Source organism: Coniosporium apollinis (genome assembly GCF_000281105.1).
Source record: "Coniosporium apollinis CBS 100218 chromosome Unknown supercont1.7, whole genome shotgun sequence".
Classification (NCBI taxonomy): Eukaryota; Fungi; Ascomycota; class Dothideomycetes; genus Coniosporium; species Coniosporium apollinis.
The window spans coordinates 474,470-497,705 of NW_006913269.1; the positions used below are offsets into that span (position 1 = coordinate 474,470).

The 23,236-nt window shown below is 54.7% G+C and overlaps 7 protein-coding genes across 7 annotated transcripts; 3 read left to right on the top strand and 4 right to left on the bottom strand.

Moving 5' to 3' along the window:
* Positions 1–430: 430 nt before the first annotated feature.
* Positions 431–1,276, bottom strand: W97_02059 (uncharacterized protein; the record flags this gene model as incomplete). Its single annotated transcript, XM_007779961.1, has 2 exons — positions 431–600; positions 661–1,276. 2 exons carry the CDS (start codon positions 1,274–1,276, stop codon positions 431–433), a joined length of 786 nt encoding a protein of 261 aa, XP_007778151.1.
* A 4,128-nt stretch (positions 1,277–5,404) lies between these two features.
* W97_02060 (uncharacterized protein) lies at positions 5,405–7,169 on the top strand (the record flags this gene model as incomplete). Its single annotated transcript, XM_007779962.1, has 2 exons — positions 5,405–5,422; positions 5,526–7,169. 2 exons carry the CDS (start codon positions 5,405–5,407, stop codon positions 7,167–7,169), a joined length of 1,662 nt encoding a protein of 553 aa, XP_007778152.1.
* A 738-nt stretch (positions 7,170–7,907) lies between these two features.
* On the bottom strand, positions 7,908–9,427 carry W97_02061 (uncharacterized protein; the record flags this gene model as incomplete). Its single annotated transcript, XM_007779963.1, has 2 exons — positions 7,908–8,767; positions 8,836–9,427. 2 exons carry the CDS (start codon positions 9,425–9,427, stop codon positions 7,908–7,910), a joined length of 1,452 nt encoding a protein of 483 aa, XP_007778153.1.
* Positions 9,428–11,402: 1,975 nt separating this feature from the next.
* Positions 11,403–15,734, bottom strand: W97_02062 (uncharacterized protein; the record flags this gene model as incomplete). Its single annotated transcript, XM_007779964.1, has 2 exons — positions 11,403–15,412; positions 15,467–15,734. The coding sequence occupies 2 exons, from the start codon at positions 15,732–15,734 to the stop codon at positions 11,403–11,405; spliced, it is 4,278 nt and encodes a 1,425-aa protein (XP_007778154.1).
* Positions 15,735–16,586: 852 nt separating this feature from the next.
* Positions 16,587–17,628, top strand: W97_02063 (4-hydroxybenzoate polyprenyl transferase; the record flags this gene model as incomplete). The annotated part of the gene is made up of 2 exons (XM_007779965.1): positions 16,587–16,623; positions 16,694–17,628. The coding sequence occupies 2 exons, from the start codon at positions 16,587–16,589 to the stop codon at positions 17,626–17,628; spliced, it is 972 nt and encodes a 323-aa protein (XP_007778155.1).
* Positions 17,629–19,280: 1,652 nt separating this feature from the next.
* W97_02064 (uncharacterized protein) lies at positions 19,281–20,890 on the bottom strand (the record flags this gene model as incomplete). Its single annotated transcript, XM_007779966.1, has 2 exons — positions 19,281–19,385; positions 19,445–20,890. 2 exons carry the CDS (start codon positions 20,888–20,890, stop codon positions 19,281–19,283), a joined length of 1,551 nt encoding a protein of 516 aa, XP_007778156.1.
* Positions 20,891–21,276: 386 nt separating this feature from the next.
* On the top strand, positions 21,277–23,083 carry W97_02065 (uncharacterized protein; the record flags this gene model as incomplete). Its single annotated transcript, XM_007779967.1, has 4 exons — positions 21,277–21,454; positions 21,520–21,993; positions 22,047–22,924; positions 22,988–23,083. 4 exons carry the CDS (start codon positions 21,277–21,279, stop codon positions 23,081–23,083), a joined length of 1,626 nt encoding a protein of 541 aa, XP_007778157.1.
* Between the last annotated feature and the right edge of the window lie 153 nt (positions 23,084–23,236).

Genomic DNA, 23,236 nt, shown 5'->3' on the forward strand with positions numbered 1-23,236 from the left:
GCAGCACCTAATATTCGTGCGATTCTTATCGTTACGTACGAATGGCTCCTATCCCTGGAGCCAGTCTCCCCGAGACTGCCGCAATTGGTGTCCATACGACCGGAGGCTGATAGTTGTATGATCTTTCTGAAGACAGCGGTAACAGGCCTTGTTTGGCCGCTGTATCTTCCCATATGCGACTGTCCAGATGCTTTGTGAATGGTGTTATGCGGCATATGGGATGTATACAGAGGATACTGTGAAACAAGTAAGTCAAGAAAATATTGTGAAATAGGTACAGAGAATGTTGCAACTCGATCGTGATGCCACCTTTCCACTTCGCTTGCCAATGTTACAAACTCCGCTATCCATGTTGATATCTTACACTATTTACATTACACTCTGGAATTACCCAGTAATCCTCTTGAGCAGAATTGATAGCCGCAGGCGGCTATTTTGATCTTGGCTTCCTCTTAGTAAACTCGGGTCTCCTGCCAATATCCCATCCCCAACTCCGAAGCTTCTTGACCACCTTTGGTGTCACGGCCGCGGTAAGAGGTACCCGAACGAAGATGAAGGACTTGTGGATTGCGTAAGCCAAAACGAGTTGTGTCCACAAACCTGGCGCAATTTCCGGATCAGCATTCATGATACGAAGAAGTCATCTGGGTGAGCTCATACTGGCGTCCGCGGCCTTATTCCGCTCGTCTGCCGCATCCACCTCTCCCGCCCAACCCAAAGCGCCCTCTCTCGCTGTCGCGACATCAGACCCATCCGGCTCGGTGGCCTGCACGGCTTCTTCCGTCTGTCGCTGTTTCCCAAGGCTCGGGAACGGTATCTGGACAACCTTCCAAAAGTTTTCGATCACAACGTGCTCCCAGCGTCCTATCCTTTCCGTGCCAAGCATGCGCACGGCAAGAAAGCAGAAGGGAAAGTCAAGCGCCGACAGCAGCAGGTAGACTCCCAGCGCAGACCAGCCATATTCTCTTGACAGCTTCTTTAGCCTGGCTGACAAGGAAGGCGCAGGCTCTGGGCTACCTAGATGGGGTGTTGGGTTGGGCTTGGGCGGAGTAACTCTAGAGCTGTTGAAACGGAGGGGGCGGAGATGGCGGATGATCGATGGCTGCCATTTAGTGGCAAACGGTGGGGAGATTGGCAGTCGAGCAGGCCGCTGCGCCGTAGTGGACCAGGTGGATGTGAAGAAGTTTCTTGATATCGGAGCTCCAGACTGTCGGAGCTTCGGCGGCTGCAAGCTGTGGCTGATCTTGGGCCCTCGGACGAATCGCACCGGCCTCATACTGCGACGCAAGGTACGGGTCAAGCTTCAGGGTGTCAGGGTAATTGCGTAGATGGTGCTCGGGTAGCAAAAGTAGGTGTGTCGCGGTTGACCATGTCTGAGATGATGCTGGCTGACGTGACCTGAGGAAACGACTTGGAAGGACAGACAACCTTGCAGGCTGCGCGGCCCGAGAAATTTTCCCGCGAAGCCGCCAAGCGCTTTCTCGGGTTGTGCCTTGCAGCTCCCGAACGGCCTTGCAACGCGCCACGTGACTTGCCCGCTCCTTTATTTAGTCATCCTCAAAGCACAAAGCACGCAAGAGTCGAATTGCGACAGACAGCCAGACACCAGGTCGCCGGTCGAGGTCGTCCTCGAGCCTGACATGGCGTTTCTAATGACCTGCTGACCTGCGCGGAGTAGTGCTGAGAAACGGCTCAACCTGTTCTCTGGAATCCACTTGCAGACCGCGTAGCGCGGTAGCAATGGGCAGAGATACGATACGAAGTAACTCGACTGCGTCCTATTGGTGAAGGAAGACATCCAGAAGCACCGGGGACTTTTGCCAGCTGAGGCTCGTGGCTGTCTGGCTCGCATCTCCAGCCGCTGTCACAATTGCTTAGGCCTGCATGGCACCGACTTGTGTCCGGCAGGCTGTCGGGCAGCCTCTCAAACGACGTTGGACCATGCATGGGCTGGGAGGGGATCGACGTGGAACCTTGCGGTGCTCACAACGTGCGGCGCCGCGCGGGATCCGGTCGCTGCCAGCTGCAGATATCCCTGGACGCCCCCTCATTACCTCAGTACAACATGGGCCCATGTCTGCAGCTCTCTAACGTTCTCGCGCAGGGCACCGTCGCGGATAGCTGTCGTGACTATGGCTGCCGCGAGAACCGTCCATGGATAGCCTGAAACGGCCAACCGCTGCCCGCGCTGAGAAGTCGTTGTCTTCACCACACTTTCTTCCCGTTGACTGCAGGTAGCCGGAGGTAAGGTATTCATGGATGGGCGGAGCGTTGTGTCGCATATTGCCGGCGCATCTCGCATCTCGGTACCTAGCGAGCCGTTTTTGTACCTCCAGAGGTCGTATCATGGCACCGATCCCGTACGCCGCGTATTGCGCTTTAGGGCCTTGGCCTTCTGCTACCCTATCTGAACGTCAGAACCTCGCCAGGCTCTTCCAGGCGACCTAGCGACAAGTCTGTGTGCTGCTGGCCGTGCGATAATTTCCGGGGCAGATCACCTTTCGACACACCCACAGCGTCATCGCCGGTGCGAGATACGTGTCGGTCGCGAAGCTCCATCACACACACACGATCCGTCTGCGCAATCAGCGAGTGTAGGAGAGGCAAGCATGGTTGCAACACTCCGCGACTAACCGGTCGCGGTTAGGATTCCCACAACTCTAAATCTTCCTTCACTTGGGTTGTCCGCCTATGAGTCCGCTTGCAACGCCTCCCTCTCAAGAACTGAACCGCTCTCCACTACCTAGCAAAGCTCTCAAGGGCCCCATTACTCCTTGCTGGTTGACGGCCTACTCGAGTCGGGGACGCGACCGGCCAGCCAGCCAGCCAGCCAAGGGAACCAATGACTGAAGCTTTTGCGACTCCAGCACACGTGATTGATCTACTATCCAGGTGTAACCACTCTCTCGGGCCCCGATCAACCAGTCCCCTGTCGCACTTCTGCGAAAGGCCCTCGTTTCAGGTTGGCGGCCGAGGCGACAGGGCGCTAGAATTTGCGCTTCTGCCCAATATCTGCCAGAGTGGGCCGATCCTTGAGGCATTCTTCCGATAACAGCGTAGAACCCCTTGCCTCTTCGGAGAAGCTTGGGTATCCTGCCTTCCACATCGCCAGCAGAAACGTCCTCGGGTTGCACCAGTTGCGAGGCAGGTCTTTGCTCCACCAACCTAGCTTTAACGTCGTAAGATTAGGCTGCCGCAGGCTTCGCCCCTAAATACTCAGGGTTCTCTTTTTGAGTTTGCTGGCGTCGACTAAACTTCTCCTCATCGTCGCGCACTCACCGATATTGAACCTTATCCTCGCCCGCCGCCAACTTTGCCGTGCTGGCTAGGCCGGAAGCCCGAGTTCAGCTTACGGCATCGGCGTGCTGTTCAGGTTGATTGGTCCCTTACCGTTCCCTGTGGCTCAGGCTTCTCGCCGGACCTTGGTGCTCATCACGCCTGGTGGGTCACCAACCTAGCAATATTAAGGAAACGAACCATCGTGCCCGACAGTACACGAGTCTATGATAGCCGAAGCCTACCGTCTGTCTCCCCGTGGCTCATCCCTTCGTCCTCCTCGTTGTGTTTACGCAAGAGGAGGCAGCCGCATCGAGCGGAGCTAGCAAGCGCACCTTGACTGTGATATCACATGGGACTTCCCGCTGTCCACGCCTGCCGGCCACGAGTTCTGTAGATGAGCAACGCCCTGTTCCTTCGGTTGCAACCAAGAGGAGCCCAACTCGGTTCCTAACGTCCGGAACCAACGGCTTTGCTTGGGCCTGGTTGGATGCGCTCAGCGCCATTGCGGGCTGGGCAACGGCGCAGCCGCCTTTCGCATCTGACCGCTAGCTGACAGGCTGATAGAAATCAGTGGAAGCAGGTATGTGCCTCATCCTCGTGGTCTATTTAAACCGCGGCTTTGCGCCGTATGTCATGTCAAAACTTTAAATCCAGTGCAACCTGCATTCACATCAACTTACTGTCTGCTATAAATTTCATTTACATTGCCATTGACCCGTCTTCTACTGTGTGGGATGCCTTGTTCCACCTTGTGCTAGAAAGAAAAATGACCGTTAGTGGAGGCTCAGCGAACGGATACCGGACCCTCACCGTTGAAACGGCCTTGGAGCTGGCAAGGACCAGTGAGGGCAACGTCGAACCCGCTATATCAAACATCCTAGAGAGAGCTGTGAGGGACCTTTGGGCCCGCATTCAAGCACAACCCCATACCTACCTCCTATCCAGGTCGGAGTTCTCTCTCTTCAACTACTTCCGCAGCCGCTTCGGGTCGTCAGAAGTGGCCCAGAGGGCCATTAAACGCTTCTGGGATAATTTTCAAGGTGACCCGAATGACGTGCTCTAAATCAAAGAAAGTACGTACACATACGCATTCTGAGAGGCATACATTGGTTGAGTGTCCTCTTCACTGCGTACTAACAACAGAAAACTCTGGGTAACCTTTGCTGGTGTAGTTCTCGGGGTTGGTCAAAAAGCATCTCAAGAGACCGGAGGCCAAGCACTGCAGGTGAGAGCGTGGAGCTGATATCACGTGTCCTCAGCCCGCCGAGGTCCGTTTCAGTCCGCCTCCATTACCGACATCGTGGCGCGCGGCTACAGTCTCCGTCGTAGTTTTCTTCGCAACTGCGGCCGAAACGCTTGCAAACTCGCTTGGAGTCGTCAATGAATGCCGGCACGTAAAAAGTTTCAGTGGCTCGTCCATAACGCCCAGGGCGATCAGGTGATTCTTCTTCCGAGAGCGGGCTAGATGCTGGCGGCAGAAAGAGCACCTTATTGAACAGCAACAACATCAGCAACATCAGCAGGGGCCGCTCCGTTGCAGCGATACCAGCCCCGAGCGGACACTACGTTGGTATTCACCAATGAGAAGAGCAACTAACGCAGCGCCGAAGACACTCATCACAAGGAGCTGTCATATCCGGGTCCCTGGGCCCAATGCTTTGAAGCGGCGACCGCGTCTATTGTATCATCCGTTGGTGCGACCGGATCTCATCTGTCGGTGCTGCCAAAGCTTCGAATCTGTGGCGAGGAAAGGAGACACGAATCTTGACTGGCATGCCGGTCAGTTTCAGGGAGACCGGGAGTGGAACTAGGCGCCTTCACATGGTTGAGTTTCAAACAAACTCACGGCTGCTTGGGCCTAACAGCTGCCAGAAGGCGCCATTTTTACCACGTCGTTGCTCGCTAGCCATCGCTTTGATACTCCTGTGTATAATCTGCTATGCTGTTGCATTGCATCCAATTTTTTGCACACAGTCCGCGTTGGGACCCTCCACTGCGCTGTGGCACCATGTTATAAGCATCACATTACCGCGGTTGGGGGTTGTTCAGGTTGCGCCGCCGGTTTCTGCACACACGACGGAGAACTGTGAATCGACATTAATGATACACGATTTCGCCTTCAGTTATGGGCAACCCTTTGTTGGTAAGTGCAATCCACGTCGCCCGAGGCCCTCGCTGTGTTATATACGTATTGGATATTAAGACTTGTAGGACTTTATCAGCCACCACGATGCGATTTCAATCAGGTTACCCTCAACCTTACGGTTACCTCCGCCGGCCGCCAGTTCGATCGGCTTGGTTACATGTATTTCAACGACACCGAGATCTTCCGAACTTCCACGGCTGAACCCATACAGACCGGCATAGAATGGTCTTACATGAAAGACGTGTCAAACTACCTCGCTCTGTTCAAAAAGCCGCAGAAAATTATCTTTGACCTAGGAAATCTGGTCGACGACACGTACACCGGTACTTTCAATGTCACGTTAACCGCGACTTTCTTTACAGACCCCTACCCACTGCCAGCTGCAGACGTAGTTCTCGCAGTCTCCGCACGCCACTCCTCCATCAATGGCTCCAGCGCGTTCGTCATCCCTACAGATAACGCCTCAACTACCCTGAACATCCCACTCAATGCTAAGAAAGCCATCTTCACCATCTCAGCATGCGGTCAATTCCTGGAAGAGTTCTGGTTTACTAATGTTCCCTCCTCCACTGTCCAGACCTTTCCAGACACTGAACTGCTTGGTCATTCGCCCTTTCGCGAGCTGCAGCTCTACATTGATGGTATTCTTGCAGGTGTCTCGTGGCCGTTTCCTGTCATCTTTACTGGCGGTATCGTGCCAGGCCTGTGGAGGCCTATCGTTGGTATCGATGCTTTTGATCTGAGGGAAGATGAAATTGATGTCACACCCTTTTTACCACTTCTGGTGGACGGAAACGCTCATAACTTCGAAATTCGCGTCGTTGGCATATATGACGACGGCACTGGGAACGCCATCCTAACCGAAAATGTGGACGACTATTGGGTGGTGACCGGCAAACTGTTCCTCTGGCAAGATGACACGGAGAACATCGCCGCTGGCGCAGCACCTGTAATCGTCGCGCCAGAGCCTACACTACGACTCTCTTCCAGCGTTACCACAGACGTCAATGGTACCAACGAAACCTTAAGCTACAACGTTAGCGTTGAGCGCTACATCTCTGTGTCCTCATTGGTTAACGCTCCCTGCGGTCCCAGACCAGTCTCATGGCAGCAGGCCCTCGCCTTCACCAACACCGGTATGCTAACCGACCGCGGCCGCGTCCAAGTCACTCATCAGAGGTCAACAGGCCTCGATGTATCCTCCAACGACTACTCCAGGACGTTCGCCTATCCGCTTTTCGTCAACTCCTCCTTCAGCACAGACGACGAGAGCGGGAACTTTTCCATCGCCGCGACTATTTCCCGCGGGAAGGAAGTCCGCGTCATCGGGTCTAACGTCTTTCCTACTGACCAGCTCGACAGTACTAAGCGCAGCAGCGATTTGTCACCCACTCTGACAGGCACGCATCTCAATACCGTTCAAAACGGCAGCGCGACGTACCTGGCCGCACCGAAGCTGAAGTACGCAGTCGGTCATGGAGCCACGGAGCAGGATCTTATTTTCTCAACCTCGGAGGGCTTCCAGCCGCCGTTGCGGAATCAACAGATGTATGGTCCGGAAAGGGACTACCGATTTTATCGAAGGCACGTTCTTGCTGTCAACGGAACGCTTGTGGAAGACGATGAGATGATTCGTGGACACGAAAACGAGCGGAAAGCTCGACAAGCTTACCAGGCGGGTCGGACTGAGTATTGCGTTCGTGAGGGCGTAGGGAGGATGCTGGGAAGGGGACCACGGCTCTAAGAGATATTGTTCGGCAGTAATGACGCGGTAAGCGTGGCTGCTCCACTATGATACGTTTCGAAGAGATGGTATGGTGGAGTATTGCGTTTACTCGAGGCCATGCTTCGGAAACTACAACACTTGTTGTAGTCAGTGCAGGGAGTCGCTCGGTGCATATTCCTTGCGGAGAGGTTGTGAAAGTCGCCTTCAGGCAAGCCACAGAGGTGCGCTGGGGGACACTAAACCCTATCTGACAGGTCCCACGATGCTGAATACTAGCTCTCACGACTCTGGGCAGGGTGTCTAGACTACCGCTCGGCATCGACATCGCCCCCATGGCCGCTACCACCACCACTATCACCACCTGCACCATTTCAAGGCTTATGATAGGCTAGCTACAAGGTGCTAGTGGATCACATTATTCGCTCTGGTGCAGTGGGAACGCGCTTCCCCTGGCATTCCTTCGTTTCCTGTTTGCTGCTACGCGCCGCCGTCTGTTGCCACTCATCCAGCTGCTTGTGCTATTTTCCGGAGTTTCTTTTGAGATACCCAGGTTACAAAGTGGTGCAACGGCCGCGCGAAGATTATATGGTCTACAAAGTTGTTTGATATATCAGGTCTAGACTACGCTTTGATGGCTGAGACGCTACTCAGCTGAGAGCGTTACAGCCCATACCCCGCTGCATTTATACTGCCCTTCACTCAATATTGATATTGCGTCTACCTAGGCGCCAAGTGATCCGCTGTGAAGAAATGGTTTTATCTCAGGTCCCTCAACTGCACATTTCCCTGTGTCCGCTCTCCACCATCCGCATCCATTCCTTCAACAAGCCCCGCCACTTCCTCCTCGTCTCCTTCTCTTGTCCTCCCCTCTGTCGTTCCTTTCCCCTTTGCCACCTCTTTTTGCACCGCAACATAAATCGCACTCCCCAAAATCATACTACTCCCCACAATGCTGATCGCACTCGGCGTAGTCCCCCAGATCAGCTTATCAAAGCTCAGCGCGAACAACATCTGCGTATACACCATGTTCGTCGCGCGGCTGCTCTTCTCGTACTGCAGGCCCGACGCCAGCAAGAACTGCATTACAAACCCGCAGATGCCGAGGAAGATGAGATAGCACCACTCCTTTAGTGTCGCGGGCAGCACGAAGGACGTGTTGGGTAAAACCAGAAGCATGAAGGTGCTGACGATCGTGCACCACGCCGCAAAGTAGTTTACGGAAATGAGCGCGTGCGCCCGCTTGCCGATCCAGCGGATCGTCGTGTAGGCGCTTGCGGCGCCGAGGACGCCGAGCATGGCGATCCCGACGGCTCCGGCGCGCTGGCCAGGCGTCACGTTGTCGTAGTTGCCGGCGTTGGGGGCGGCGGTGGCGGTTGTGTTGCCGGGCGTGATGTCACCTGTGCCGCTGGCGGGCGGTACGCTGCTGGTACTGGACGACGAGAAGAGGGACGTAGGCCGTGCGATGAGGACAACGCCGGCGAGGGATATCAGGGCCGCGACTTGCTCCATGCGGGTGAAGGGCTCCTTGATAAAGATGCTGCAGGCCCAGCAGGCAAGGCATGGGGCGAGGAAGGTGATGACGGTTGCATCAGCTAGAGGGAGATAGAGAAGGGAGTCTGGCGATGATTCAGCAAGCATGATCGCGCAGACAATGGGACAGGATATGAAGCTGCTCCGCGCTTACAGTATATGCCAAACACCCCAAAGAATCCACCAACGCCCCTAGCGACGAGTAGAGGCCTCACTTCACGCTTTCCCAGCGGAAAGTCCGGAGTCTTCTTCCGCCACATGTATAGCGTGGCCAGCACGCAGGTGATGCTCATCCGTGCGAAGAGTATCTGGAATGGGTGCATGCCCTTGCCTCGGTTGCCCTCGACCTCGAGCAAGCGCGTGGTGACGTTCATCAGAGTGCCGAAGAATTGGGCGAGCACGACCAAGAACACGCCTTTGTTTCTGTTCCAGAACCGTCTTATGCTGTTTGGGCTTGGGGACGGCGCCGGAGACGTCGAGGCATGGCGCCGGCGGGCTGCTGGACTAGCGCTGCTCGCTCGCAGCGATGGGTAGTCCTCTATCGACAGCTCTGAGAAAGTGTCTGGGGATTGCGCGCGTATCGGGCCATGGAACTGGTTTGGAGGAACACTCAAGCGGTGCTCCTGCTGGCCGAGTTCTTGGAGTAACACCTTGGTCGATTTCGCCGCGACTTCGGCGGTAGAGACGTCATTGTTGCCGGCCGCGGTTTCTCTGCTCTCGTCGTCAGCCTCAGGTTTCAAGCTCATAATTCGACTCTCGATAACACATCACCGTAACAAACGGTTGACCGGGGACTTACAGGGCAGTCACGAAAGGGCCGGCGACTCAACGGCAGCTAATCGCCCTAGTGTTGCTGCAGCGGTGGAGCACACGACACAGTGATGGACTTTCTCCACATCTTTAACCCGAGTGGCCGCAAAGGTAGGATCACATCACCTGACTAACGCGGCTTCTTTCCCCGTCCTTTTGTCCCTCCATCCGGCGAAAACGGAAGTCCTAGGTACTCGGGTTAATAGGTCCGCCTTCCTCCAGCTGGAATCCGAGAAACTGAGCTGCGTCTTACTGCTATGCTTGCGCCGCGTATATTGCAAGTTTGCCCCTCTGTCGCTAACTCCTTCCGCTCAGCCTGCCCGCCGTTTGCCTGTCTCCCTCTGAAGCCGCATTTGCTGTTGCAATTCGTCTTGGCTGCCTTCCAAACCTCCTATCGTCTTCCTCGTTGCGTTTCAACACGTCCTGTGTTCACTCTTCGTACTTGTTGAGCTTCTCCCCTTGTTCGCCGTCCTGCAATTTCATTGCGCCCTATAAGTCCGTCTTAATATTTCGCAGCTTCTTCTCGTTCAACTCGCATCGCTTCGCCACCTCAATTTGGAGCTCCTGCTCAGCAGCGTTCTGGCCATAGGCCATCCTTTGATCGACCGTTTCATGGATTGCTCATTCGCTACGGAGTACTAGATGACGTTGGTCCTGGAGCTCTCGTCCTCGTCTTAGCGGAATACAGTGTTGTCCTAATCAAACCGTGTATTCTCAGATATTCTCGGTACGCTGTCAAAAGGTATAGGCGGAGGGGGTGGGCTACTGCGTACCGCAGCGGGGATCTGCATCAATACCGACACTACCGCCCCGGGGATAGGAGGCTCGTAGTACGTCGCAAGCCAGGCAGACAGGGAGACATGAGAATTAAAGATGGGAGGATGAGGACAGGGGCCGGGACACGGACAGGAGTAGGGATGCGGATAGGGATGCGGACAGGTGTTAGGTACAGGAGTACCGGTACGACGTGTTACGCAAACACTAATATTGCCGCATTTACGAGAAGGGGCTGTCTATGTAATCACGCGAAGGTAGAAGGCTATACTGCAGCACCGTGAAATGACTAGGTCGTGGAGTTATTGCGCGGTATGATATCAGCTCGGATTCTTATCCGCGCCAAAGCCCGATATAAATATATGTCCCAGTATTCCGCAACCCCGCTTCCCGTTATCCAGTGTGATGGAACAAAAACATGACGAAGCAGCTCTACCAGCGAAGCGAGAAACCGAAGCTTTGTCTACAACAAGTTTGACATCCATTGTCAAACCAGAAAGGTCACCACTGCCTACCTAGTTCTGAAGGTAGAGAGGCCGCTGGGCACTGAAGAAGGCAGAAAGGGAGAAGGAGAGGCTTCGGGCAGGGTCAAGGTAGTCGAGCTCAATACTGACTCTCTGATCGCGGGGGCGTGGTAGCTGGCATGGGCGATCTTGCGTTGTATGTGTTGAATGTGATAGCTTGTACGATCGTGTAGAAATACTTGTCGCCGAGGATGATCGAAGATGGCTGCTTTTCCGTTGCTAGAGGTGATATTGCTCACTATACTCTCTCTTCGGCTGCAAACAGGCAAGTAGAACTGGATCGCAGAAGACTCTTCAAGATATATTATATGGATTCAAGAAGATCATGCAAGCGTTGCATAAGGCTCACCCGTATCACGCGGGACGCACAGAGCAACCATGCAAGAATTTGATATAATGATCCAGATCAGCTAATCAAGAAAGTGCCACTCAATGTCAGCTACTCTGGGCCAGAGAGCTATTGTTAAACGGACTCAAGCAACGCTTAGACGAGAGATGTCCGTCACGGCCAAGCTCCAGCCACTTCAAAGGTATCTACCACAACACTAGCGCAAAGAAACCACCTCCCTCACGACATCAGCAAAACAGCACGGAACCCACCGGCACCCCTCGCCTAGCTGCGCCCACTCGATTTCCGTCCACCACCACGAGGCCTACCCGGCATCCTCTTCACCGCAGGAATTGGAGCCCTCGCCGGTATCTCGCCCGCACTATCCGAGGAGTCGTCCTCGGACAGCTGTATGATCTGAGGCTGCTTGGGTGGCCTACCCGGACCGCGCTTCGAGGGTGGTGATGCCTTAGTGGCTGGAGCGAGCTTTACCGCTTGCATTGACACCGACAGTACGGAGCTTGTGCTGGGGTGTTTGGCGGAGGGCTTGCCTTTCGGTGGTCTGCCACGAGGGCGTTTGATGACGGGTGAAGCGGTGGCGGGTTCGGCATCGTTGGCAGATCTATTGACCTTGGATGTGGAGGAGATGATGCGAGTACCCGGGTTGACAGGCGTGAATGTGGCGGGCGCAGCGGTAGGCATGCTACCCGTCGTTTGGCGTCGTGCTGTGGCGGAGACGATCCTGATCTTCTTGCCGGTCATGCCCGGCCGGGAGAAGATGGAGTTGCCGGCAGGGAGTTTCTTCTCGATAGGCTTCTGGGCCGAAGTCCTTACTTCAGGGCCGAAAACGGAGTCGATGGATTCAGCATCGGATACAGAGGCTTCGTTGGGAGAGTCGGGGTTTCTGGGTGACTCTTCATCATCGCCGTTTTCAGCGAACCTAAGAGCCTCGAGTTTCGCCCTTCGGTTCTCGGCCTCGAGGGCTGCTGTTGCAGATATGGCCAATTCTATAGCTGAAGCGGCAGCTGACATGGCAGCAGCTGAGGCGCCGTTTGCGTTGATCTCGGTCAGAGGCTCTGCGCGTCCCGCTACCTCTTCAATGATGTCTTCAATGATTGAATCGCCAATGTGATCGACCTCATGATCAGATTCTCCTACAGCATCTACGTCGCTTCCATCACCTTCAACCATATTGCCGGTGCTGGCGCGAGGAGGTCGGCGTGCGCCGTTTGCTGGTCGAATTCGCGCCTTGGAAGTACCAGACGCAGGTAGCGTCTTGCGACGGTCTTTTCGAGGACGAGCGTCTTTCCAGTCGGCAGGTAGCTCCGCGGGCAGGTCTTCGTCTCCTTCGTTCTTCCGAGCGAGGTATGATGGGATCCCACGTGCTTGGCGGGTGCCCGTGATAATCTCTGGCGCATCGTCATCTGCATCGTCCATCTCCTCATCCTCATCAGAACCGATATCGATCTCTTCGTAGTGCAGTCGCCTCTTTGGCCTTGTTGCGACATTCAGAGTGCTGACCCTCCGATCGGCCCGTCTCCCAAAATCTTCGTCTTCCTCTACACGGTAACGGACATGACTCGGCCGTGCCGGCTTGGATCCCGCACTTTGAGTCTCTTTCCTCTTGGGTGCAACATCGGACTGAAGGATCGCCTTGTCGGTAGTGCCATCGCTGGCAACACCCTGCTGCATCGCCCGCTGAGCCAGCTGTTGTGCCTTTACGGCGGCCAGCTTCTCTTTGCTGATTCTCAGCTTAACGATCTTGTGCTTGCCTTTCATTGCCGCATACACCATAAGGAAGCGGCCTTCTCTCCTAGCGTCATCAAGCGCCTTATCCTGTTGTTTCTTGCGGAACTGTGAGTTCGCATCCTTCTTCGGTGGGATTGGCTTTCCATTTTCGTCAAGCTTCTGTCGTTTGTTCGAGGGCACCAGTCGAATCTGTTCGTCTTTGTCATTGCCCGCACGCTTGCGCTTGTTCTGACCATCCTCGGCAGTCGCAGCTGGATCGGGATAGGCAAAGGCTATATCTTCATCTGTGCCGTCCTCTTGCTGATACATGACGGCAGATGGAGCCACGAAGTTCGATGTGGGGTCGTAGTCGTCTAGTGGATCGCGTAGTTGCCCGAAAGGATCGTATGCTAGTGGTCCAAATTCCGTCGGATGCGCGCCATCCAGCATAGCAGGTGCTGGAGAGAAATGTACGCCGTTGGTACTTGGGCGAGGGGGCCGCTGAACGCCACCTTGCAGAGCCGGGTCGATGTTGCCATCGTGAGCAACCAAAGCGGGATCGATGGCATCAAGAGATTCATCTACTGGGGAATACTCAATGCCATTATGAGAGTCATTCTGGACATCATGCTCGTCGATATCGTGATCATCTAGTGAGAGGTTGTCGAGCTTGGCGCGCTCAGCCTCCTCTTTGCGCCGTTGTATCCTGCTGCTTGCTATTGGCGCCTCGACAGACTCCTGTATCCAGTTCAAGTTGGAAACGCTGAAATCAACCAGGACTTCTGTGCTTCGCTCATCTGCAATCTTCTTCGTGTCGTGCCCCAGTAATGTGCCCTTAGGCTCGTAAGGGGTTTGTCTCGGGTCCTTTCGACAAGCACCTGTTGAGCACACCCTTTGGCAATGAGGACATTCCCAATTCGGATTCTGCATTACCGTTTGCGGCATCAGGTCGTGAGCTCGCCAGAGCGTACCGTAGCACCACCAGCGATTGCACATCGTGCATTGAGCCATCTTCCACTTGGGGTGTTTGTGGAGGCAGACGTGGCAGCTCGCGTGATTTTTGAGCCAGGACTTCGACTTCTTTTTCTTGATCTTTTTGAGTGTGCCATCATCATTCACAAGAATTTCTTCCTCGGAATCCGACTCCTTCGCGGCAATGGGTTTCTTGATGTCTGTCCATGGACGAAGCTTGAGTTGCTCCTGGCACACCTGTGCGACAGTCTTGCTTTGGAGCCGCTTCCTCTCCTCCAGTAGTGGCAAGGGGGTCTTTTCGAGTATGTTGCCACTGTCAATATCGATTACCTGCTTTCGCCAGTCGTCATAGTTTTTCACTAGGTCCTTCCACTTCCACTGTTCAACCCACTTGAAGTTGGACACGCACCGGCAGCTCCTACCCATGATGAAGCAGTCCATGCACAGATCGTAAGGTTCCTCGGTGTCCGTAAGGAGAGCGTACGAGCAGGACTTGCAGCTCAGGAAGCGGTTAAAGACATTACCTCGGCAGTACGCACACGTCACGTTGCTATCATATGCGAGGAACTCTGGATGCTCCTTCGGTCCCTCGGGTGCGAACATCTCCGATAACATGATATTCTTGAATTGGTCGAGCAGTTCCTTGAAGTCATGTTGGACCTGGCGAACCTTACGGCTGCCAGCGATCGCAGCAGCTTCAGCAGGGCTTCTGAGACTCAAAGCCTTAGCATTTCGAAGCAAACCAGAGTATTTTGACAGCGTGAAGTAGACAATGGATTTGTTTTTGTACTGCTCGTCGCGGCAGACAAGGCGTGCGTTTGGTATGGCTTCCTTGAATGCCAGGTCCAATGTCTCGACAGTCGTTCGATTCCAGGCAACTTTCATCGTTCTCGTTCCCCTATTCCAGACCTGGTGAGGCGCCATTGGAGGAATGAGTATGAAATCGCCCGGCTTCTGCTCGACCACATATGTCTTGAATGGCGCCTTCTTCCACGCAACGACCTGGGCAAAATGATTCTCCACTTCAATGTCATGTCCCAGAATTGAAAGCCAGTATTCAGACACCATATGGCGATCCTTGGTCTCAGTCATGAACCAAATCGATGAACCAGGCCTCTCCGGCTTGTTATTCTCGCCGATGGCAGTTGAAGCATCAACCATGATGTTTTGCCCGAGTGAAGCGCACATTTCACGATGTGCCGGAGTATATGTCCCTTCGTGACCAATGTAGCACATGAGGTTCTCTGCTCGCATGGCTGGTGGAAGACTACTCATCAAGTCCCCAGCTCTTGCTATGCCTTTGCCTTTCCTCTTTCCTGTTGCGTTTGGTATCGGCTCGTCGAGAGATCCTGGTCCACCGGGTTCGCCGGTGCTGTCGTTGAGATAGAAGAGGAAAGGTGGTATGTGCTCTCTCAGCTTGTCCTGCCACACCGGAGGGCAATCAATGTCCTTGAGGTAGATACGCTGTCGTTTCTTGTCCAAGTAGTTGCCCGGCTTGTCGAAGAACTGGTCGGTTAACATACCCATGTTCTGCAGATAGTGATTGATAGTGAGCGGCAGGCTGGTTGTAGTGCTCAGATCCCAGGACTGCTCAACTGAACGCGTGTTAGCAATACAATCGCGATCGTCCAAGCACACAGCGAGCCTACCTCTCGTGCCCATATTATCGCGTAGCCACTTCGGTGTAAAGGTCCAGGGATCCAGCCTCTCCTCAAATCCATCAATGACGAGCGGCTTGCCTCCCTTGACAACGTGTGCCAACACGAGCTTCTCAAACTGATCCAAGCCATTTTGCTCTATCATCTCCCATGATATCCTGTCGACATATTGGAAATTCTCGGTCCCCTCCACCAATGCTCTCACATCGAAATCAGGAGGAAGAGGCTCGAAGGCGGCACGTGGCCGCTGAGCGGGCATGGTGAATTTGGTGTGAGGTGCCGGTGATATTTGCAGCAGTGGCGCGAGTTCAGTGGTGGTAGGGTGAGGGGAGCTGCAGCAGTCAAGCTCGGCGCATGGCGCGAGGCGGACGCGGGGATAGCGTCAAATGCGCGGCAGGTGAGCTCTCGGGACGCGAACGTCGCGTTAGTTGCGGCGATGTTGTAAGCAGACGTGGGATGTGTCAGTCCTGTCAGTCCGAGTCTATATACGAAGACGGAAGAGCTTGAAGGGCGAGCGGCGCAGGCGGCGAAGTGGAGTGAGTGGCCGAAAAGCCAAGTGGGAGAGCTTGGAGGGCTGGAGACGGAGATGGTGCTCGGGCCACGTGACTTGGGTCCACCACTCTCTCATATATAAACGGCTCGTAGCAGTAGCGGAGGCGACAAAGAGCACGTTTTGCCAACTGCTCAGACTACTTGAGATAGGCCGATGGGCCAAATGCCATAAAGTGGCTGGGTGGAGCTGGACTAAGGAGAGGCGCTGTATCTTATCTCTCAGTCGCTTCTGTAAGTTTCACGGCTACAGCTTATCTTATAACAGTCTGACATTTTGTAGCGTCCAAGTCTTCGTCATGCTCTCTGCTCGAGTTCTGAGAGCAGCATACCCATCGTCGTCCCCAGCACTCCGCAATGTGGCCCCCAAAACTGCACAATGTCCTGTGATGTGGTATTGCCGTAGCAGGATCCATTCCCCAATTCTCCCCCTTATCAATCCGAGGGCAGAGAAGCCTCAAGAGACGCGTAACGAACAGTGCAACCGAACGCCATATCAAAGTTCTCGCTCACAACGAGCCGGATGTCAACCGCGCCGCCGGCATAACAACCGGCAGATTCGATGGACAACATCGTCAGCTCTGCAAGATACAGCCCCCGTACCGCCATCGCCGGCAGAATATAAGCCTCCAACGACAGGACTCCTCTCCTACCTACCTGGCCCTGTAGTTCCGTATGCCGAACTCATTCGTCTCGACAAGCCGACCGGAACGTACTACTTGTTCTTTCCATGCCTCTTCAGCACGCTACTTGCTGCTCCGCTAGCCACACCGATCGCTCCTCCATTAGCCGTCACTGGAACCATCGTGCTCTTCCTGACTGGTGCACTCGTCATGCGTGGAGCAGGCTGCACCATCAACGACCTCTGGGACCGGAATCTCGACCCTCACGTGACCCGTACGCGTCTTAGGCCAGTCGCCCGCGGTGCCATTAAGCCTAGGCAGGCAATCGTATTTACCGGCGCACAGCTGCTTACTGGACTTGCTGTACTGGTGCAGCTTCCAACTCAGTGCCTGTGGTATGGAATACCGTCGCTCGCCCTGGTCGCAACATACCCTCTTGCCAAGCGTGTCACGCACTATCCGCAATTTGTACTTGGTCTCACCTTCTCATGGGGTGCTATAATGGGATTCCCTGCCCTTGGCATCGATCTGCTATCGAACCAGCCGGCACTGACTGCAGCATCTTGTCTGTACACTAGCAATATCGCCTGGACTGTGCTCTACGACATGATATACGCACACATGGATATCAAGGACGACGCCAAGGCTGGTATCAAGAGCATTGCTCTGAGACATGAGAAGGAGACCAAGGCCGTGCTGACTGGACTGGCTGTTGCGCAGATCGGCTTGCTTGGCGCAGCTGGTGCCGCTGTAGGTGCGGGGCCGGTATTTTTCGTTGGCAGCTGTGGGAGTGCTGCTGCCACGCTGGCAACGATGATCTGGAAAGTCGACTTGAAAGACGTCTCGAATTGTTGGTGGTGGTTCAAGTATGGATGTTGGTTCACTGGAGGCGGCATCTCCCTGGGGTTGCTCGGTGAATATGTTGCTCATTTGACTGGATTGTACGAGAAGAAGGAGGATACCGCCGGTCTACAGAGATAGGTGAGGCGTGAGGACCCTTTAGGGTTGTCTCTTACTTTCACTGGTAGCCTTGGACTACGCTTGCGTAAAATACCTCTCAGCCACTTCACTCGACATGGCCTTCTCTTGGGATCCATCTCTGCGCAAAAGTCTACCAGAAAGCTATCTAGGATCTTTACTTCTCGCGGTTAGCATACTTGACGTTCTACGATCTTTGGCAGCACTACCATACTTGGACATATGTGGTTCTTCATAGAACGTCGTAGAGTCCATCCTCCCGATCCGAACGGGTGGGCAGATCGAGATGGTTGTTCCTTCGGAACATCGTCTGCGCCGTTGGTGCATCAAGACCAGAGCGGCGTCTTCGTCTAAAACTCAGCATCCTACTTTGCCGCGCCGACGCTATGAAAGCCACCAGCTGCCGCCAGGCGGCACCAATTGAGCAGAAAACATCGGGCGGATCTAAAGAGCGAGCCAGCGTCCGCGTTTTCCGCGATTTGACCATTTTTTCACTGCGACGTTCTACGATTTGAGGTTTCTTTGTCTGGATTGGGTATGTGTCGTTCTCCGCACCGTGAATATAAGACTGTTCGACTGTTCACAGATGGGAGCGCCAGTTGTACACGCAACCCTCCAATACGCCCTCCGAGCATTCTACGGCTTCCTTAAAGCCTCAGGCGAGCTGCAACGGCACAGAAGCTCCAAATTTACGCTACAATCATTGCCAATCTAGTTGATTTCTAGTTATAGAATATATGAAACAGGATTCGATACTGAGACAATGCATGCACGAAATAAGCCAGAATACAGAAAGCAAGGGCTGCTTATAGTCCACATTCAGGTACAGGAGATAGCTACATATCACCTTGGAGCCCAGCAATAAGTCCACATAGTAAATCTACCGTCAAGACTAGTTTCTTGCTTCTTTAACGTCCTATATCTGCTTCTTCTCAGCTCAAGAGACTCATCAGGTGATGAAGATTGGCCGATTTTCTATCAACAAACAAGAACTGTAACATTGGACTCGCCAGCGCAGACCATCTGACATCTCTCCTATCATCTGCACACGATCTCAACCCACTTCTCGTCGTGTTTATGAAGGTCATCGTGGGCAGCCGTCATCGCAAGCGCAACTAATCATCAACATCTCGGTAGCCCATTGCTCGCGTCTTTGCCCAAGCACCCAGCGACACTCACTGAGACAGAACGGGACCCGAAACGGACACGGAAACGCGAACGCAACCGGTAACACAACCAAAACGGGCAACGGGGCGCTGCGACGTTCTACGATCTAGGACCTATACTTCCGGAACAGGCAACCAAGTAATCTCTGTTGGAACCACATAAACACTGCTGTTGCTCCATGGTCATGAATGTGGCCGTCCTATGGTGCGCTACGGGAGGGCGCGGAGCCAAGTCAGGCCAAGGGGTAGAGAATTCAAAAGGAGTAGAAATTCAAAGACTCGAGGACGAGGCTTGAACTGACGCACTATAGTTCTGATAGAGGACTGTGGACTTCACGACGAGAGTCTCCCATCTTGAGCGCTCGGGCACTCCCGCGTGCGGAAGTACTGCAGAACACATTTCCCCTCATTGCAAATGCAAGCAATGCTCTGGTTACGGCTACCCAGCCCACATAGATCTGAATAGCAGCACAGCAACTGCAGCCCCCCTCACAGCTTAGCCTTTGGCTTCTCCTGCTTCAGCATCGCCTCCGCCACCATCCGGCGCTGTATCTTCCCTGTTGCGGTCTTGGGCATCGTATCTGTAAAGAATATCTATCACAACGGATCAGTTCTTATATCACTTACTCCAACATCACAGCAGCGAAACTTACCTTCTTTGGCAGCTTAAACTTAGCCACCCTCTCCTTCAGCCACTCTCTCAGCTCATCCGCCGAAAGTTTGTCCTTCGCATCATCCTTAAGTACGATAGCCGCGCCAACATCCTGCCCGTACATCTCATCCTCAATCGCGAAGCTCACCGCCTCGCTTACGCTCGGATGCTGCGCCAGCACGTTATCGATCTCAATCGGACTAATCTTTTCACCGCCCTTGTTGATCAACTCCTTGATCCTACCCGTAATAAAGACGTAACCCTCCTCGTCCATCTTCCCCTGGTCGCCCGTCCGGAAGAAACCGTCTTTGGTGAAGCTCGATTTATTCGCTTCCGGATTGTTTAGGTAGCCCTTCGTCACATTCTCGCCGCGGATGCAGATCTCCGCCTCGCCACCCTGTGGGACCTCCTTTCCGTCCTGATCGAGTATCTTGACCTCAACGCCCTGCCCGATTCCCACGCTGCCGGGCTGCCGTTTGCGCGGCGGGAGCGGGTTCGACGTCATCTGATGTGCCGCCTCCGTCATGGCGTAGGCCTCTAGGACCGGCGCGTCGAATGTCTCCTCCAGCTCATGGAACGTCTTGGGACTCAGTGGGCTTGAGCAGCTGCGAATAAACCGGATTTCGGGCTTCGGGTCCGGCTTCGGGCTCTTCAGGAGGATCTGGTGGATCGTGGGGACGGCGGTGTACCAGTTCGCCTTGTGAGTCGTGAAGTTGGCCCAGAAGTCTGAGGCGGAGAAGCGCGGGGGCACGATGACGGAGCCGCCGGAGGCGAGGGGCGCCAGGAAGCCGGCGAGGAGGCCGTGGACGTGGAAGAGGGGCATCACGAGGAGCGTGCGGTCGGAGGACGAGAGGTCGTACGTCGCCTGGATGTTCTTCATCGTGCGGCTGAGGTTGCGGTGGGTGAGCGGAACAGCTTTAGGGCGCCCCGTCGTGCCGGATGTGTGCAGCACCAGCGCGACGTCGTCTGGCTGCGCCTGCTCTACGGTTCGGTTCTCCTTGCCCGCGAGCTTGCCCTTGTCTTTGACGTCTAGCACCACCTCTTTGCCGTTCCAGTAGCACTCGGCGATGGCGGCTTTGTACTTTCGCGCTGCGCGCACGGCGGCGGCATCTTCTTTGAAGGCGCCCTTGGGCACGAGCGCGACGGCGGAGCTGAGGTCATCGATGTAGAACTCGAACTCGCTTTGTTTGTATGCGGGGTTGAGGGGCGCGGCGATGCCTCGTTGCCACGATGCGGCGAGGAAGGCGACGATGAATTCGTAGGAGTTGGGGAGCGCGATCGAGACGGCGGATTCGGGGGCGATGCCGAGGGCGGCGAGCTTCTTCTGGAAAGAGGAGACTTCGGCGGAGAGCTGCTGGTAGGATATGGTGAGGGCGGCTGGCTTGCTGGGGACGATGACGGCGGTGGAGGAGGAGTCGCGCTGGAAGGAATTTGCGAGGGTCGTCATTGCAAGATGCACCAAACAAGGCTATGCGATTGATAGACAGTAGCAGGTAGAGGACTGGTAGTTATGTACAAAGCGTACGGAGTAGAGGACAGCGTGTTTGCTGAAGCCGAGCGCTGCATGTCTACCGAGGTGTGATCTCAACTGCTAATGAATGATGACGTCAGAGCGCTAATTAGTTAATTACTGTAGTTGGTGGCGAGTCATCTTCGTCAAGCATTCCCGCTACTCGTGTCATGCTCAGCCTCTCAGCCTCTGGAAACAAAGAAACACCGCCCGTGACTAACTAACTACCGAGTCGATCAGTGCAGCTGGTAGGATTAGGTTTGACTTCACACTGCTTCATCTTTCCATCCATCATACATACCTAGGTACTCCTTGCCTCTAACATGGCTCCAAATCCTAGCGGACCCTCGCCTGGAGGCCTCCAACTCTACGCCAACCTGCTCGATCCCAATTCCGCACCCGCGCCTGGAACCATCTCAAGCGCGCCAGTACTCTACAAGCAGCCCAGCAGCGGCTCGCCCTCGCAGGACAACGAAGCCGCGAAGAAGCAAGTGGATGCCGGTACCGAACGATAGATCCCTTCGCACATGTTAAGAGATGGCTTACTGTTTCTATGTCTCGCTGAGCAGCCGCTCTACGTTTTCAGCCCACCAAAAGACCGCAAGTGACATCTCAGAAAGCAAAGTCGAAAACGACTGTCTTTCCAATGCCTGGACAACCCCCAGCAACTTCAAGCTCGCCTGATCCAGCTGTCAAGGCTATGGCGCAGCAAGCAACGCAACAACCGGCCGCCAAGAGCACACTAGCCGACTGGACGGCCGAGGATGAAGATGTCAATGGTTTCTACGCCGGCGAGAAGCGGCAACGTGGCGGACGGAAGAAGAGGAAGAAGAAGAAGGAGGAGGACGTGCTAGTCCAGGACTGGGACGACATCTACGATCCATCGCGACCTACCAATTACGCGGATTACAAGGGCAGCGACGAACAATTCCGAGAGAAGCAAGAGTGGAAAGATAGACTCTATGCCCATCGCATGGCCAGGCGGACCACTAGTGACTTCTCGAGCGACACTGAAGATCGTGGCAGGATGAGGATGAACAGTACGCCCTTTCGTGCCATTCTACCATCCTAGACTGACCAGAAATTCTAACAGGGCAATTCGCACCCCCAAACTACTCCTTCGCACCGCCCCTAGATCTCAACTCGGAGCCCGCGCCTGCTCCCGCGAACCCGGAGCCCACATCGATCTCGGACGACCCTACAGGCGAAGACGCTTACGCACGCCGCCTGCGCCTAAGCCAGCAACAACAGCCCTCACCACCTCTACTGACATCAGATCTCTCACCACGTATTCCAGTCTACCATCCTCTACCGCCTCCGCCTCCGCCGCCGCCACAAGCCCCACCTCCAACTATCTCACGTGAGCCTGTCCGCTACAGCCTTCCCGCCGCTTCCACAGAGCTCCTAGCCGCCGGCCCCGAGCTCGAAACAGCACTCAAACAAGAACCAGCGGTCAAAGAAGAACCAGCGGTCAAGCAAGAGGCACAAGATGAGGAGACACCATCGAACGACGAACCCGCACCACGGTCCAACAGGCCCGGCCAAGCAGGTTTCGCCCAGCGCCTCATGGCTAAGTACGGCTGGACGAAGGGCTCTGGCCTCGGCGCATCAGGCAGCGGCATCATCACACCCTTGGCCGTCAAGGCGGATAAGCGCAAAAAGCTGTCGGACGCTCAGGGCGGTGGATTCAAGGACAAAGGCGGCAAGGGAAAGATCGTCGGAGGAAAGAAGGCCAAAACTGCAGAAGAAGAAGGCGGGAAGTTCGGGGCGATGTCCGAGGTCATTGTGCTGTCTGGCATGGTGGATGGCTTGGATCTGGGTGCGGAGATGCAGGGGGATCTGATGCAGGAGATTGGGGAGGAGTGTGGGGAGAAGTATGGACGTGTTGAGAGGGTGTTTATTCACAGGGACAGTGAGGCGGAGAGCGTGCCGGTGTTTGTGAAGTTCACGAGTCAGTTGAGTGCGCTGAGGGTAAGTTCTCGGAGATTCTCAAGGCTGGTGAGACGATGGTAGGGTGCTAACTCATGCTTGCAGGCTGTCAATGCGCTCGAGGGAAGGATCTTCAATGGCAACACCATCCGGGCCAAGTTCTTCGATACGGAGAAGTTCGAGAATGGCATCTATGAGTGACGCTGGGAGCCTGAGAGCCATGGGAACTACATGTTGTATGACTATAGGCCACATTGAGGCAACCAGTAGAGTGTAAGATGAAAACTCCACGGTGGTTGATCCATATCGGATCTCGTTCTCAATCCGGTCACCCGACATGATAACAAATGGACT